We start from the raw sequence: 16,993 nt of genomic DNA on the forward strand, positions 1-16,993 counted from the left end.
TTTAACACTGCAATGCTCTATTTCTTTGCATTTACTTTCTGTTTTTGAAGATATACAAATGGCAAGAAAAGAAATAGAGGCAAGAAAGTTCAAATGAGTAGCAAGAGACTGGTATTTATACACTTAGCTAATTGTATCCTAAAGTGATCTTTTACAGTGTAACAAATTAGTTCTTGTCTTAACATATGGCGTACTACTTTATAATAAAAAATCCTAGTTTATGCCTAATTTTCTATTTTCCATGTTAAGGCTCATGCAGAGATCAGGCTGCATATTTCATGCATACATTCATAGTTATATGAATTTCTAAAAAAAATCCATTGTTGCTATCTATTTTTGTTTTTCTAGATTTTTTACTGTGGTTTCTATTGCTCTGACTTTCCCAAATTTTTTCACCTGACATTCTCTGGGATTGTCTGCTGCACATAAGAATTCTTGAATGAGCAGTTCACCTGCTCTCCACAATTATTACATCTATTTTTTTTTAAATTAAAATGGTGTTTTTCTGAAGTCTTTCTAAAGTATTGTAACATGGGTAGCTCTAATAGGTCTTTACTTGGAGAGCCAATGCTTTCCATTGCACTAGACTCGATCATAGAGTAGTTGCTGGGTTCACTTTTGCACAGGAAAACAATTTGCTACATAGCTTAAATCACCATTCTGTAGACCTGATTGTGCAGTCATTTAAGCATGTGGATATCTCCAGAAATCTGCCTATTCCCACAACACTTGGTAGAACAACAGAAATTTATAAGCTGTGTGTGTGTGTACAAGTATTAGCAGGATTGAGGTCTCTTACTGTTCCTTTCTACCTCTTAAATTGTCTTTTGCAGCTTTGGTTATCCTCTGCAGAACTGTTCCAGGTTTGGAGTTACTTTATCCTTTTGATTTGCTTTGTTCCTTGATCCAGTCACTGCAGTCCTCTCCTTCAAGCTTCAGAACAAAAGTACTTTTGGGAGCAGAGGCCCTGTGGCAGGGAGAGCAGCTCTGCTTTCCTCCTGGCAATTTGCTGCCGAGCTGAGCCGAGCCAAGGCAGAATAATCTTGCTTGTTCGGTGCAACAGCTTCAGGAACTGCACCAGTGCACACCTGAGTCTCCCTACTGAGACCAGTCCATTTCCTTAGCACAGGCAAACCTGTAGACAATAGCTAGAGTTAAGTTTTCTTTTTTTTATTTATTTTCTAAATATGTGACTTCAATGCAAATCATTTTCCTCAGAAGGTACCTATATCTTAAGTGGCTCTTGCTGGTTTACACACACCCTGTCCTTTCTCTTGCTTTGGAAAGTTGTTCCGCTTGATTGCTCAGTTTGCCTCTTTGAGTCAGTGGTGGCAGGGGAATTATAAAGGCGACGGAGGCGCAGCCAAGTCTCAGGTAGTGTGTGCCAGATTTAAACTGATTTGAAGTTGTGCAGACCAACTCTGAAACTTTCTTTCACAAGAGACAATGACTTTTGGAAAAAGTTGTTCATTTTTTGCCAGCAGTGGATGCCTGCCTCAGGGAACCTGCTGAGGTGTGCTCACCTTGCAAAGGCAACATGGTTGGTGGTGCTTTGCAGGTTGCTGGGCTGCTTGCTGGTGGCATTGGCATGATTGGGACGTTTGCTGTTACGGGCATGCCTCAATGGAGGGTGTCTGCCTTCATCGAGAGCAACATCATCGTGTTTGAGACCATTTGGGAAGGCCTGTGGATGCACTGTGTCAGGCAAGCCAACATCAGGATGCAGTGCAAGGTCTATGACTCTGTGCTGGCCCTCTTGCCCGACCTGCAGGCATCCAGAGGGCTGATGTGTGCTGGGTCGGTGCTCTCATTCCTCGCTTTTGTGGTTGCTGTTATTGGGATGAAGTGCACATGGTGTGCCCAGAACAGCTGGGAAGCCAAGGGCTATATTATTCTGATGGCTGGGCTCCTCTTCATCCTGTCGGGTGCTGTCGAGCTCATTGCAGTCTCCTGGGTGGCCAACACCATCATCAGTGACTTCTACGACCCCACGGTCAACTATGCACAGAAAAGGGAGCTTGGAGAAGCCCTCTACCTGGGCTGGGTAGCTGCCTTCTGCCTCATTGCTGCTGGAGCCATATTCTGTTGCTTTTGCTGCTGTTGTGAGAAAACCAGAAGCTATGGATACTCCACACCAACCCACTACCCAACTCACAGCCAGCATTTGCATGGGAAGACTGAAAGCTCATACTCCAAAAGTCAGTACGTCTAGATACCTCTTGCCTTTTACTATTTTTGAAGCATTCAATCTGCCTGGATGGATTTTGTCTTCTGCCCTGTAACTGCTGCTGTTGGAGCTGCATTTTGGAGCTGCAGTTACCCCCATGGGCTCTGCTGTGGCTAATGCTGCAGCATGGACAATTTTAGTGCATGGAAAGGTAAATGTTTAATATTATTTTATTAGCAACTTGGAATATCTTTTGGGTTGTGTGGCTTTGCTTTGGGTTGCATTTTATGTGTAAAAGAGTAATAAAGGGCTTAAAGTTGCACTGTGATATGAAAATCTGGCCTATTGCAAAGAAGGGGTAAGTAAAGAAGCTGTTTTGGTTTTTTTGTGTGGTTTTATTTTTTTTACTGCCTGGGAAAGAGGGGATAACAGTAAATAAAGACAAGATAATAACAGTTTAAAAGAAAAGCTTTCACTAGGGATTGATTTACTGTAGGTTTAATGGAAGGTTGCATGAAGAATTTATTCAGCACAGGAAAATAAGACGAAGTGTATGAAAAATATCCCTTATTTCAGAGAATAAATATAGTTCTATGTTCATCCTAAATATCATGGTTTTGGTGAAAGTTAATATTTCTTTTGTAATCCATATAGGTCAAACTCATTCACATCTCATCTTTTTAGAAGCAGCAGTGTTCCCTTGCAAACTCCTCGCAGCTCACATAATTTTGCAATATAGCACAGATCATAAACACTGTGTTGGTTAGTTGCCGCAGGACTCTGTGATATATATATTTTTAAATAAGGGTTTTTGTACAATCAAGCTGGTATTTTTGCTGAGACTCACTCATATCAGCATAGTTTATAGGCATAAAGAACATAAACAGTGATAGTATTTTCTCACAGTTCACATTAAAACAAGATGAACATTATTTTTAATATCATGCACTCATGATAAGCAACAATGTAAAGAAACTAAGTCGACTGAAAAATAAATAGTTACATAAAATTAATTTAATAAATGATCCAAAGTAATCAATAGTAGTAATATTTTAATAGAATTTTGTAGCCAATGAATAAGTTGCAACTCCAGACCCATAGAAATCAATGGAATTTTGCCTTTGACTGAACTGGGAACACATTTCTATTTGTGGGAACAGCAGTCTTGTTCTAGAGTTTGATTGACTGTTTTAAATATGTTATAGAAAGTTTATTATGTGATCTGCAGTTCTCTAATAAATTCCTCGGACTATTACTACTTGAAAGTTCAGAAGCTAATTCTTCAAATCAGAAGATGGAACTCTGAACAAGCTAGAAGAAATCAAAGTCTGCACTAGAACTCTCTTCATAGTGTTTGTAAGATACATAGTAAGATGTGCTTGATTATGTAGTATTATTTTTCCTCCTTCTTTTGAAGCAAATTATTTCTACATATGTGTAGATGTGTATGTGTAATGTGCATGACCTTTCTGTAATATAGCAGTGTGTGGCTCTATTTCCTTTGTATTCCTTCATTAAAGTTTATATGCCAATCCAGTCTCTTTTTGGGGGGGAAGAGAGTGGAGGAGCAAACTTGTTGTTAGCAATACTTTTTGAACACGCTACACAGAACTCAGAAAACTACATGTATCTATACCAGTGTACTGTAGTTATCTCTGCTGTCAAACCACGGAATGACTCATACAGTATTAATCCAGGGGTCTGAGGCAAACCTCAGTGAAAAGCGAGATAAATATGAGAGCTTTGTAAAAGCCCTGTGTACATTGAATACTACTGCTACATTGGGTAGTATTATCTGTTCCTGGTAAAGCACACACTGATCTAGTTGTATGAACACAAGAATATATAAGAAGACTATAAGAAGACTTCCAAAACTATCCAGAAGACTAACAGGAACTGAAGTCCAATGTACTGTGAGTGGGACCCTGAAGTTTTTAAAAATCTCCTTTAGAGATCCCATATATGCTGCAAATAGTTCACCTCATTATAGCATATATGTATTTCCTCCTTAAATACCTTCCACACACATCCAGTCATTTACTTTAAATTGCAGGTCACTCATATGCCATATCTTCAAGAGAACTGTAATGAAAGCTTCCATTTTAAACAGACCTGGCCTCCCCAAGCCTTGTACATTAAATAAACGCTGAGCAGTCTGAGCAGAGGGTCCCATCTAAGGGCATATATCCAAGCACAAAAGAACTCCCTGAACCAATAACCTTTCAAATATTGTATCCTGGAATTTAGAACTCATTTTCGTGCTTACAGCCAAAAGAAGTTATTTGGGAAGCACACAGTATTGCCTCCATAAATGAAACCAAGGGTGTCTCTCTTGTTCCCCTTTGCCCTGCATTTTGGGCACTTGTATATGATCCTGCAATGTAAAATGGGTGTGGGGCCTTTCCAGGTCCACATGGTGCCCTCTGTGCTGTGTAAATGAGTGCACAACTGGCAGGTTGGAGGAGAGTTATGCTCCTTTAACTCAGGTGAATGAAGGTTCAAGATTTCAATCACCACTCTGTGATTGAGCAAAGGGCCTTTCATTTATCAGCCTCTTCTGACATTCTCCCACTACTTGTGGAACTTCTGTGGAGGTCTAGAGGGTAGAGCTGCCACCTACATTACCAGGCACTGCTCTCATTAGAGCTAGACAGCGCGGTGGTCAACACATGGGTTCCAGGAGTTGTTTTGCGCAGGCAAGGCAGAGCCATAATAGAGCCTGAGTGTGTGAGCTCCTGTTTTGTAATTTTGTATAAGAATGAATTGTCTGACACATGAGGTTATCACATGTCTGCAAATCCAGTGAGGTCAGCTGCATATAAAGGATTTGCCTGTCTCTTTAAGGTGCAGTCCTGTGTAGGTGTTGTACTCCCCTATGTATTTGAATATACATGGTGCCTATATGTGAGAGTTTTTCTGTAGGCTGCTTGCTTTCTGTTCAGCTCTCAAATATGACTAGTAAAGAATAATAGAAAAGAGAACAGGAAGAGATTAGGAGAAGCTGTATCTTGTGCCTCACAGCCAGGAAGGCTCATTACTGAAATATAAGAATGACCTTACCGTGTCAGCCTGGAGACGCATGGAGATCTGCTGCTGCCATTGTCAGGCGCCTACTGAGCAGCAGGAGACCAGGGCCAACGGACAGCTGTGTTTGGAGGTACTGTCCCCACTTCCAGCCTCCTGTACTTGAGGTACCTTTGTGTTTAGTGAAGCAGCAAACTTGTCTGGGATTTAAGCCCATCACCAAGGGTCATAGTCTGACCCCACATAGTGGATACAGAGGGCTTTCTAAGCATGAAGCATGAGGCACAGCTCTTCTTTCCTGGTGAGCCGGAAGAAGGGCAGTGCTAGGTAACTCCAGTCCTGTGAAGGTCCTGGCCAGTACCTACAGTCCTGACACACGCATGTCCACTACCCCAGTCTTGCCTTGCAGAGCAGGGTTGAGCCCCTGAACTGAGCTCCTCAATGAATACCCTCTTCCATTCTGCATTTCGGATGCTTCTAGCCCTTGGGCTTTGCCTGCGACTCTACCACAGATCGATCCCTAAGCAGCAAAGCAAGCTGAACTCTTTCTAACCGTGCTGCTTCCCAACTCACCCCACTACCCCATGGAGCTTACAGTCACAATACTTTCCTGCAAAGTCTCAGCAAGGAACTGACACCTAAGGGATGCATGACATTGTCAGTCCTAAATATGTGTTGCTTGAAAAATTAGAAGGCTGATGCCAACTAGTCTACCTTGGTACCATCAAGAGTCTCATCAGCACCTGTCATTAGTGGGAGATGGTCCATGGAGGACCAAAGAGGACAAACAGAAGAAGACAGTATGAGTGGCATTCACACTGGAAAATGTGATATCCATCAACTACTCCATTACTCTTGTCAATGAATAAATATACCAAAATTATTCCTGAGAGACATTTGTGCAATAAAAACTTCCAGAAATGGCTACTCTGCAGTGTTTTTAGCAATCTATCCTAGTACTTAATTATAATTTTCCTTAAAAAAAGTTTTCATAAAGCTTAAGCCAAATGTCCCCGCAGCATGCTAAGGCTGCTCCATCATTTCTTGTCCCACCAGCAGTAGGCAGAGAAAACAGGCTACTGCTTTCCTTTAAAGCAGGCAGCCTTTTCCATATTTCAGGACTGTTGTCATCTGACCTCTTGAACCTCTCTTGCTCATCTTAATAATCTCTAATTCTTTCCTCACTGGTATGCTCATTACATTTCTCCCCATACTTGTTTACCTCCTCTGGTTGTTTTTGACTGTTCCACCTCTTTCTTTAAGTTTGATGCTCAAAACTGGACAAAGAATCCCAGAGGAAGTCTCACCACTGTTGAACACACTGAATATACTTATTGCACGTTATTACAACATGAGGTAAATGATTCACAAAATTGAGCAAATACCTTCTTTGAATATGTTAAATGCATTGCACTTCTATTCTTCCAGGCCTCAAGATCACCAATTTTCCTGTGCTGTGGGACTTAATCATTGCCAGTACATTGACCAGCAGGGGGTCTAATGCAAATTCCCTTGCTGCAGTTCCTCCTTTATTGCTAGATCCCTGAGGGCAATAGGATGAGAGCCCAGAGAAATCCTTGGCTTTAACAGCAGCAGGAACCAATGTCTGTTCTTTTTCTGATAAATCCTTTTGTTGTTTTACTCACTCATAGATTCTACATCCACATTACATTATTTTTACTCTTCTCCACCCCTTCAGTGTCTCTGTTAATTTCCCATGGCTGTGTCAGATGCTTTAATAAGGTCCAAATGGATTAGATTTTCTCAATTTTTATTTTCTAGGAAATGTTGCTAAACAAAAACTGAATCTATTTTTGCTAAGTCAATGCTGCATTTTATTTAACTTTCCATTTACTTCTAGGTATTTATTCTTTTCTTCATAATGGATTTTAAGTCATGTTATACCATTAGATTCTGACGAATGGGTTTCTAGTTGTGCACAGGGTTTTCCACCTTCCCAGTCATTCCCTAGTTTCACTGTTCTCCAGGCACACAGTATCACTCCAGATTTGACACAATATATAACAGTCCTGGCTACTAGATTTGGAACTGTACATGCTGGATTTCCTTCAGTAGAAATTACTTTCTTTCTTCAGTTTGTACTCATAAATATCTGGAGTTTTTTATCTACCTTGCGTACAGTATTGTAATTCTGTCTTGCTCTCCTTCTTCTGTATCCTTGTTACTTAAATTCAAAGATGACGAGGGCCAACTACTCATACTCACAGCCTAGCATGCCTCTTCCCTTGCTTTTCTCTATTATTTGTATGCCTGTAGCACCTCTTATTACTCTATTTTTTGAAAAGCCTAATTTGGATTGACTTTCATTGAGTCTCATTTTCCCCTTAAATTTTCTGATATCTTAAATAGACTTTCTTTGCTGATTGGTTAACTTTTCTTTTCTTCTAACAAATACCTTCTCTGTGGAGTTATTTATCCAGTTGAGTATCAGCATTACTCCTACAAGTGTCTCCTTTCCTTCCCCATGGGACTCATATTCCAGACACTTCCTAAGGAATTTTTAAGCCTTATCCCCATTCACATCCATAAGCTGTTCAGTCTAATTAATAAAGAACAACATGATCAGGATCAGAGGAGTTGTTCTCCCTCAGTTCTCCAGGCACTTTCGCCCCATTGGAAATGGTGTTCTGCAGATATACAGATCCTCTCAACTTAATGATCCTTCACATACCATTTTTTGTCTCACAATGTGAGCCCTGTTCCATTCCAACATAAAAGCATCCAATTTGCTGAGGCCTTTCCATCCTCCATTTTTTACTCACTTTTAAGTCAGTCTGCATGTATTAGACTGTTTTCTATCTTTTTTCCTTTCCCTTCCCTACCTTCCAGCCCATTAAATCCCAACATGTTTGGTAGAAATAGTTATTAGACATTCCTCCTTCTGAAGTATTGCATGCTGTGTTAAACTGAAGATTTCTGATCTGGAATGAAAGCATCCACCTCTTGATCATGGACAAAGAAAGAAGTTCATGTTTTGACTGGCTACTTAGCACACTGCAATTAGGAACAGCACTGGGAGGTCCCTGAGAGGTAGCAGTGTGCCCACACTGGTGAGTCATTTGTGCCTTTGTGGGCTGTTTGTTACTGTGCAGAGACACATCAGCCCCAAAATTGCAGTTGCAGTGGTGCATCCTTGGAGCTGCGATGATTCACGATGGTGGAGAGGTTATTCTGAGAGCAAGTGACAAAAATTAATTGCTTCCTGTGAAATACTCCTGCTTTGGTCTCTGTGCCAGCACAAATCTGAAGTGATTGATGACTTCCAGGAAGAGGTTCTTTTGTGTGAGTACAGGAACAGCTGGTTGACTGGGCAGGGCTTCCCTTCTCCTCCACATCTTCTCCTCTCCTTCTGTTTGAGGAACCAAGGTAAATTGGGAGATGAACTCTGCCAGCTGCTCAGGCCCAATTGGCAGGGTCTATGCTGCTCCTCCCTTGGGGATCCCTGCTTGCCAGCTGGTGAAAGTCAGCCAGGATGTCCTAAAGAAGAGGTGAATCCCAATCCTAAAGAGAGAAGAGTAATGGAACATCCTGGCCAGAAGCACAGAGGTTTAATAAAGAAGTCTTCTCTTGCATAATTGAGTTTCCTCTAGTGATCTACAATTTTTGTTGGACTGACCTTAATTTAGGAAAAATTTATTTACTGAAGGTTTGTCAAGCATTGGAACAGGCTGCCCAGGGAAGTGGTTGAGTCACTATCCCTGGAGGTATTTAAAAGACGAGTAGTTGGGGCGCTTAGGGACATGGTTTAGTGAGCATGGTGGTGTTGAGTTGACAGTTGGACTTCATGATCTTAGCAGTCTTTTCCAACCTTAATGATTCTATGATTCTATGACTCTGGATTTGGGTAGAAAGAGAAAGGGGAGAGTGTGGGGGTAGAGGGTGACCCTGCTACGTGCTAGGATGACAAGTTTGGGTGTGTCATTGGGTGCACAAGATTGACACTAGTGGTGGTGGAGCTCATGCTACTAGGGTTTATTTTGGAAGTGGAAATTAACAGTGTAATTGGTTACTTTCAGGAGGAGGGGTTTGGGAAAGGGCAAAAAGTAGAGTGGGACAGGGAAGAACAGAGAGGAGCCCAAATTATGACTGAGAAAGGTGGGAAAAAACCCCTGTTCTTCAAAGTTTGAGACTTGTTTAGTTACCTGCTGCACTGCTTGGTTACTGGAAAGTTAGTTCAAGGGTGTATTATTATGCTCTCCTCCAAAAGCAATCTTACTTGTAATTCTGAGCCTAAAAGCTTTTTTTCTAACAGTATCAGGTGGTCTCATAAAAACTACTACCTCTTTCTACAAACCTTGCCTGTCATCTACCTTTATGCCATCACTACCACAATATACCTTCTCCTCCTCTTGTATTCCATCATAGTAAATAATGTAAATAAAGGAGTTTCCCTGTGCTTCATCTAGTAATAGCCTAACTGTATACCCTGCTGCTAACCCTTATGAAAACAATTGCCTTGGGAATTTGCCACTGTTATATTTCCAACGGCTTCATGTGAACTGCAAAATCAAATGCCCCCAAATATTTTCTAGAGGAATGCTTTGAGGTCCTTTCATTAAACATCAAAGTAAAATATCATATTTTCTGGCAGGTTCTATTTCTATCAGGATGGCTGCTCCCTCTGTGCAAGTATTGAGGTGACAAATACCTTGTAAAAGCCTGAAGCAGTTTAGATGGATTAAATACTCAAAGGAGTATTTAATATTTTATTACTGTAGGATTTTATTACACTGAATTTGAGTTCATTCACAGTGTCCAGGAGACAGGCTTCCCCAGACATGGAATATCATGAAGAGTTTGGCAGTTTTGTCAGGTTGTGAATTTTAGGCATGCTGAGGAAGATGATGGAAAATAAATATTAGTTCTTTTCAATTCAACTGTCAGTCATGGGCTGCCTCAAAGCTAGAGTTAGAGGTCAGTGCCCAAGTACAGTGCCTGTTATGTGTCTGGGGGAAATCCATCTCTAAGCTACACTGAGCAGATGTTCCTCTCACTTCAAAATGTGCCATGCTTGCCGAGAGGGGGAAGGAGATGTGCCTTCATCTTTTAACATATGTACAGGTAGCAATATTAATTAGCACAAATAGAAAGGCCTCTGTTTGCTTCAGTCAGTTTTGTCCTGAATTAAAACAGAATCAAAGTAACATTTTACTTGACCAATAGGTTCAAAATACAATAATCAATCAAAATAGAAAGTAATGGAACCATTAAATAGACTATGATTTCATTGACCAGCCCTTGTAAATAGTTGAAAACAAATTGGTTACCCCAGCATGTAATGAATGGACTAGTGGAAGCCACAAGTAGGGAGGAATTAGTACCATTCACATGTTTTTCCAGACAATCCCAACCTTATTTGTGGTACCCTTAAAGCAGATTTTACATGTAGAGGGTGACCTATGTCTGTGTGGCTTCACCCAGCACATCTGACCAAGGGGACAGGATGTAGAGTGACTGCAGAGCCACAGCCTGCTGGACTCCCCACTACCAGACTCTACAGGTGGTTAGGCAGCTCTGCCTATCCTTACTGGATAACTGCAGCCTCTGTGAGGTTGAGACTTAACTGTAACTCCTAGTAATCACTAATCGAAAGTGCGCTTTTGATAAATCTGCATATTTGCCTGTTCCAAAAATGTTACTGAACCTTAAATTTAGCTCATTAGCCTGTAGCATAACCAACCTGTCTATTCTTGATGAGATCTCATAACGAACTGTGTACATTATGGTTTACATTTGTACAAGATTAAAGTCTGTTTGTCTACATATAGGTGCATGTCTGTGTATAAGGACTCCAAAATTCAACGTGCATAGAAGATATACAAAAAGGAATGAAACTTACTTTCTGGGAGGCAATTAAGTGTTTACATTATTAATGTCTAATTAATTAAGCACTGGGGATCATCAATGAGTTCTGTTAATCACGTGGACTGGAGATGCTCTACTTCCTCCTTTTCAAAGAGCATCAGCATTTTAAAAGCTAGGGAGGGAACAGAAGATATTGTCCCAGGAAAAGATTCAAATGAACATCCTGATTTGAAGGGGAGAGAAAATGTAAATCTGAACAGAGATCCAGGGAAAGATTAAGTATAAAGGCTATGTGTTTCCTTAGTTGCCTATTTTCCTCTTTGAAAGCAAATTTGGTGGTGGACATGTTTGCATAAGAACTGATGTTCTTGTCTTGAGGCAGGTAAGCATCCAAATAGCGTAACAGATCAATGATACACAGAATGAGGAGATTGCTATAGTCGAGTCAGGTGTGAATAGGGTTTTCCTTTTATTTCTTCTCACCTGACACTAAAGCCATTGCATCTGCCATGCCTGCCATGTAAGCATGTATTTAATTTCTACTTTAAGAGCTGTCTGCGGTTTAGAGTGATTGTGAAGGAACTCAGTCAGCTAAACATTTCTTCTGAGAGGTGAGGTGAGTCTTTAAATGGAGGTAGAGTTCTCTAGGGTATAGATGGCATAAGAGCTCCCTCGAGGCTGATTCAAACACAGGACTTTTCTGCAAAAGACAATTCTTCCAGCAATTAGCAAAGCCAGGGACTCATTAGCATTTAAGAGGTTGTTGATATTTTCCGGTCCTCATGAGTTTCCAAGACACTGGTAGTGTTTCTTGATTTATTTTTTTTTCCCAACCTGTAACTCATTTTCATTTTCAAACTGCCAGTTACTGGTTTTCCTGCTTCCTTCCCATCAGGTTTCAATAACAAGAATCATTCTGTCACTGGACAGTACATGCAGTAGTGTAGCCTGGGTGTTTCTCTCTTACGTCTACACCTACACTGGATGTCACTCACCATAAGTACTGCTTCCAATTAAAGATCAAAAAACCACTCAACTATTTAGCACTCTCTGGATCTATTGCTACACAACCAGCACATGAAGCATTTTAACAGTATTTCTGCAAGCAGTTCATCTTCTATACAAACCATGCCCTGACTCTCAGAGTGCAATTTTAAGCATGATCTCAATGGCTGACTCTCCCAGAGTCATGTAAGGAAAAAGGATTTCAGAGCAATCCTGCTAGATAAGGCAGTCAGATGTGATCCAGGGCATTATCCATGGTCTGTTCTCCAGCTGTGTGTATCTTCAAGAGCTGGCTGACTAAAAATATTGGACGACGAATAGTTTTCCTGTTGAAAAAAAAAAAAAAAAAAGACATTTAAATGCTAGTTTTGAGAGGACCTTCCCATATTAATGTGATTTCTTTCTGAAGTTAAAATAACAGATCAAAAAAACAGTTTTGAGAATTCAGAGGTAAAAAAGCCCTACAAGAGGAATGGAGACTGTATTCAAGTTAAATAGCACAGGTCTTGTGTGTCATCTTCTTCTACTGGAGCAGTCTCCTGCTAGAGAAAGGTGTTTCTTTCAGACGAGTAACCATCTCTGACTTCTGACTTCATCTCTAACACCTTCTTCTTTGTGGTATCAAGCAAATTGCTTTAACTTTTCTGCATCACAGGATTATTTTTTTATGTCTGCAGAAGAGTGATGCAATATTCATGTCTCTATAAGAACAAATTTGATAATGTATTTAATTTCTAAAGCTTACATTTCACATCCTGACTGAAGAGGTTTTTTCTCTCCAGATTCCTAAAAAAAGAAGGCAAAAATGAATTGCCCAGATCCCTTGGAAGTATTTTTCACATGGACATGTAACATTGCACTACATAACTTGCATTATCTGGCACTCCTTTCTTACACTTAGTAACTGTAGGAAGGAGAGGATTTTGTGGGCTGTGAGTGGTTTAGATAGGCAATTCACTTTTCATGGATTTTAGCTTTTGCTTTGAATATATTTGGTAGGCACTTAAGGCTGTAACTAAATTAATACCATCAAAGGCAAGGTCTGATATTTCCAAACACACAGAGCCCACAACACTGCAGCCCGCATGCAATTGAAGAATATGTCTTTCTTCGACAGCAATTCTAGGGCCCTTATTTGTCTTTAGTGGGCCAACTTTTTTATTTTTTTTTAACTAGTCCCATTGGTTCAAAGAGCTGAAGTACTCAGAAGCACATAAATTTCAACAACATCCATGAGTTGTCATCATATACTATTATCTCAAGGAGGAAGAGGAAAGTAAAAAAAAAGTAGAGCATCAGTTAGTTATTCCTAACTTGCCCAAGGGAAATCAGTCTTTGGCGTGCATTTTTGTCCAGGCTTGTAGGTATCTGTTCAGGCTGAGATACGTGTTTGTGCGAGGGATTTGTGATTTTGTTTGAGGTGCATTCTACACTGAAAGAAAAGTTCACCCTTTTCATATTAGATAATTGTCCCCAACCACTCCTAATGTTACTTGGAGAAGATTATCAGTACAGAACATAATGACAACACTATCCTTCTAATGGGCAGATGGTCTCATAGAAGATTATTTCCTAACAGTGACCTTGCTCGTGGATTCAAAAGCAGAAGCTGAGAAACTCTGCTAGCTATTTTCTTTGTAGTCCTTGTGAATTATGCAGCTGGTACAGTAGAGCTTTGATGTTGATTGGAATACTTGACTTTCCTGTACCTGTCTAATATCATGATTATACTTTTTGTATTTGATCAAAACGAGGAATCTACATTAAAGATCTACACCAAGTAGCTCCTAGCTTCATTTAAAAAATAAATCAGATGTTTTCCCATGGCTGTAACACTTAGAAAGCAAGTCCCACTTTAAGTCCAAGTTTAGCTTTTGTCATAAGAACAATTGTAATGACCTATTTTACATAATATTTTAACAGAAGGAAGTTCAGACTTTCTGTGCTAAATTTCAACATAGTAGCAATCTTCCAGTTAAGAAATTATTAGCCCTGCAATTAGGTACCTTTAATTGAATCTCTGACACTTTCTTAATTATAGCATCAGCACAGGCACACTATAAGAAGCAGTAAAATCAACTATGACACATCCCTTCTAGTTTCTCATTGGCTGGAAACTTGTTAGGCTTGATGGGTAGGTGCTGTAGTCAGAGGGGATTTCAAAGCAATAGCAGGTCCTTCTAGCCAGTCAGAAATGGATTTCCACCTGTCTGAACCTCAGATTGCACTGAGCTGCTTTTAAAAAAACCCAACAACTTGCCATATGAGGAAAATACTGGAGAAAATATTCCCTCTCATACTTTATATTTCTTCAATGAAAAAGTGATTTTGGAAGACTTTCTAGGCCACCTCATTGGTGGTGTCTTTTTCAGAAGAAGCATGGCTTGCTGTGTGTTACAAGTCACTAGTCTAATATTTGGAGGTGTCGGCATGGTTGGGACTTTGGCAGCCACAGTTATGCCACAGTGGAGAGTTTCTGCCTACTCTGATGGCAACATCGTGGTGTTTGAGACCATCTGGGAAGGACTGTGGATGGACTGCATCAGTCAGCTTGGCATCAGGCTGCAGTGCAAATTCTATGACTCTGTCTTGGCTCTTCCCCCACCCTTGGAGACGTTCAGAGCCCTCATGTGCATTGCAGTGATCCTGTCAATCATTTCCTTTTTGATGGCCATTGTTGGTGTGAAGTACACTCACAGGACCAAGGAGGATCCCCAGGACATCAGTATCTTTATACTGGCAGCTGGAGTTGCCTTTCTTCTGACAGGCATCCTCGTTCTGATCCCTGTGTCCTGGACTGGAGGTAGCATCATTCGTGACTTCTATGATCCGCAAGTCCCTATGCCACTGAAACGAGAACTAGGAGCTGCTCTCTATGTGGGATGGGTGAGCACTGCCCTTCTCATCACCGCAGGAGCAATGTACTGTAGCTTCTGGTGCTGGGCTGATCCATCTTCAAAATCCAGGTATCCATCGCTTTCCCGTCACAGGTTGCACAGACCTGGCTTTGCAGGAGGGCTGTCCCTAGGTGTGCATGCCTATGTGTAGTTGCTACATGTGATCTTTCTGCTTAGCATGTTGATATGTACTGATCGACTTCCGTGTCTAATGAAGCTCTGAGTCTGTAATGGAGGAACAATTTTGTTCATTTGCTATTTACTATTGCCATACATATCTGCTCTCTAACGTGCTTACAGGAAATGTTATTAAGTGGGCATTATGTCAGAGCACAGTCAAAAGGAAAATCTCCCCATTTTATGAGAATGAAGAATGACATGAGAACAGCAGCAGCCAGGAGTCTCTCAGAGAAAGCAAACAGCATATGGTTGGGCTGGAAGGAAGGCAGCTGCTATACAATAGCACCATTGCCCTCCCCTAAACCCATGATGTGCAAAGGGACCAGTGCATTTTACTCTAAGGTAAAGTCTTCAGAAGGACTGCTCTAGGACAGTGGTGAGAAGCATGGAGTTGGCAGCGTGGCTGAAGCAGCTGCTGAATGAACAGAGAGGCTGCCAGCAATCTAAATTCCAATATTGACACACAAATGTTCATGCTTTCCCTTTGGAGGCCTCTATGATTGACTATGGATACTGTAGGCGCTTGTGGATTGAGGTATCCTTCTTGTTTCTTCTGCAGGACACAGAATCCAGCCCATGGAATAATATAATTTTTAATCACTTCACCAGACTTTGCCATGAATATATTAACTTTCCGTTGCTTACTGCCTCTTGTCTTTTATGGCTTTTCCTGTTCTATAAGTAGCACCTAGTCTTGTATAAAATTCAGGACAGACCATCTGTCTTTATGCATTTTAAAACACTATGCTAATGTCAAGTACAACTAAACAAGCCAGACAATGCAAATATGTAATCCCCACTTGCCTGTTGGAGGATCAAGAGTCCCTGCCTACACCTTCCACCACACCCACAAAAGTCAAACCCTAATGTTGTTCTGACTGATTTGTGTTCTCAAGACTTATTTTTAAAATATAGACTTGTCCTGGTTTTGCTAGGATAGAGTTAATTTTCTTCTCAGTCACTAGAAGAGCCGTGTTTTGGTTTCAATTCAGACTTGCTATGAGAACATCATTGGTAAAAGTACTGGTGTTATTAGTTGCTGCTGGAACTCAAGGCCATTGTGTTTGGCTGCTTCACAGCTGCATTAGGACTGGGAGGGAGAAGCCCAGTGAATAGCAAAACCCAAACCTGGCATCTGGATGTGCCAGTGAAATATTCCAGATCATATCCCGTCATGTTTAGTGTATTATCCAGGGCTGACCAGAAAAAGGGGGGGTGCATTTACAGGGGATTTTCTCTCGGGCTCTCGCTCTTCCAGGATCGCAGTTTCGGTTCGGGATTGTTGCTCCTGCAGGATCGTTATCCAGGAACGGGCCGGGCTTATCAGTGGGTGGTAAGCAGTTGCACTGGGTTATCACTCATTTGCATATCTTATTATTGCTATCATTATCACTACTATTTTAACATTAGTTGTTTAGGGTTTTTTTTCTAAGTTTTCTTTTATTTCTATTATTAAACTGTTTTTATCTCAACCTACAAGCCTCCTTATCCTTGACCCCAACCCTCTCCCCTATCCCCTGGGGGTGGGGGGAAGTGGATGAATGGCTGTGTTGGCTGCTAGCCAAGGGCTAGCCCTGTTAAACTATTACAAGACTGAAGTAGTTTGATGCCTACCTGTCCATTGTGCAGAATTCAACAGTATTTGCAGTTGTACATTTTTTTTCCTCACCTGAAAACAGAAGCTGCTTTTGAGTGTTTTATTTGACAATGTTGATAAGTGACCAAAGAAGGTTCAGTTCAAACCAGTTTTTTCTGGTTCTTTACACAGTAGTAACGGATAATACCATTTCATTGATAATTTCATGACAACACAAGTGCTCAGTTTGATCCTTTTCTGTGTCTGTGACTGGTTTCTGAACAAAGGGTGTAATGACTTCTTGAGTTGAGCAGGGCA

The 16,993-nt window shown here is 40.8% G+C and overlaps 2 protein-coding genes across 2 annotated transcripts; both read left to right on the forward strand.

Annotated features, from left to right (window-relative positions):
* Window positions 1-1,537: 1,537 nt before the first annotated feature.
* On the forward strand, window positions 1,538-2,212 carry LOC104523955 (claudin-8-like). The gene has a single exon (XM_010166692.1). The coding sequence runs from the start codon at window positions 1,538-1,540 to the stop codon at window positions 2,210-2,212; it is 675 nt and encodes a 224-aa protein (XP_010164994.1).
* A 12,189-nt stretch (window positions 2,213-14,401) lies between these two features.
* LOC104523956 (claudin-8-like) lies at window positions 14,402-15,070 on the forward strand. The gene has a single exon (XM_010166693.1). It carries the CDS (start codon window positions 14,402-14,404, stop codon window positions 15,068-15,070), a length of 669 nt encoding a protein of 222 aa, XP_010164995.1.
* The last annotated feature ends 1,923 nt before the right edge of the window (window positions 15,071-16,993 follow it).

The sequence above is a fragment of the Antrostomus carolinensis genome, unplaced genomic scaffold (assembly GCF_000700745.2).
Source record: "Antrostomus carolinensis isolate BGI_N321 unplaced genomic scaffold, ASM70074v2 scaffold6574, whole genome shotgun sequence".
Classification (NCBI taxonomy): domain Eukaryota; kingdom Metazoa; phylum Chordata; class Aves; order Caprimulgiformes; family Caprimulgidae; genus Antrostomus; species Antrostomus carolinensis.

Bases quoted from the DNA above. Each gene is read 5' to 3' on its own strand.
- LOC104523955 (XM_010166692.1), top strand. From the start codon at position 1,538: ATGGTTGGTGGTGCTTTGCAGGTTGCTGGGCTGCTTGCTGGTGGCATT.
- LOC104523956 (XM_010166693.1), top strand. From the start codon at position 14,402: ATGGCTTGCTGTGTGTTACAAGTCACTAGTCTAATATTTGGAGGTGTC.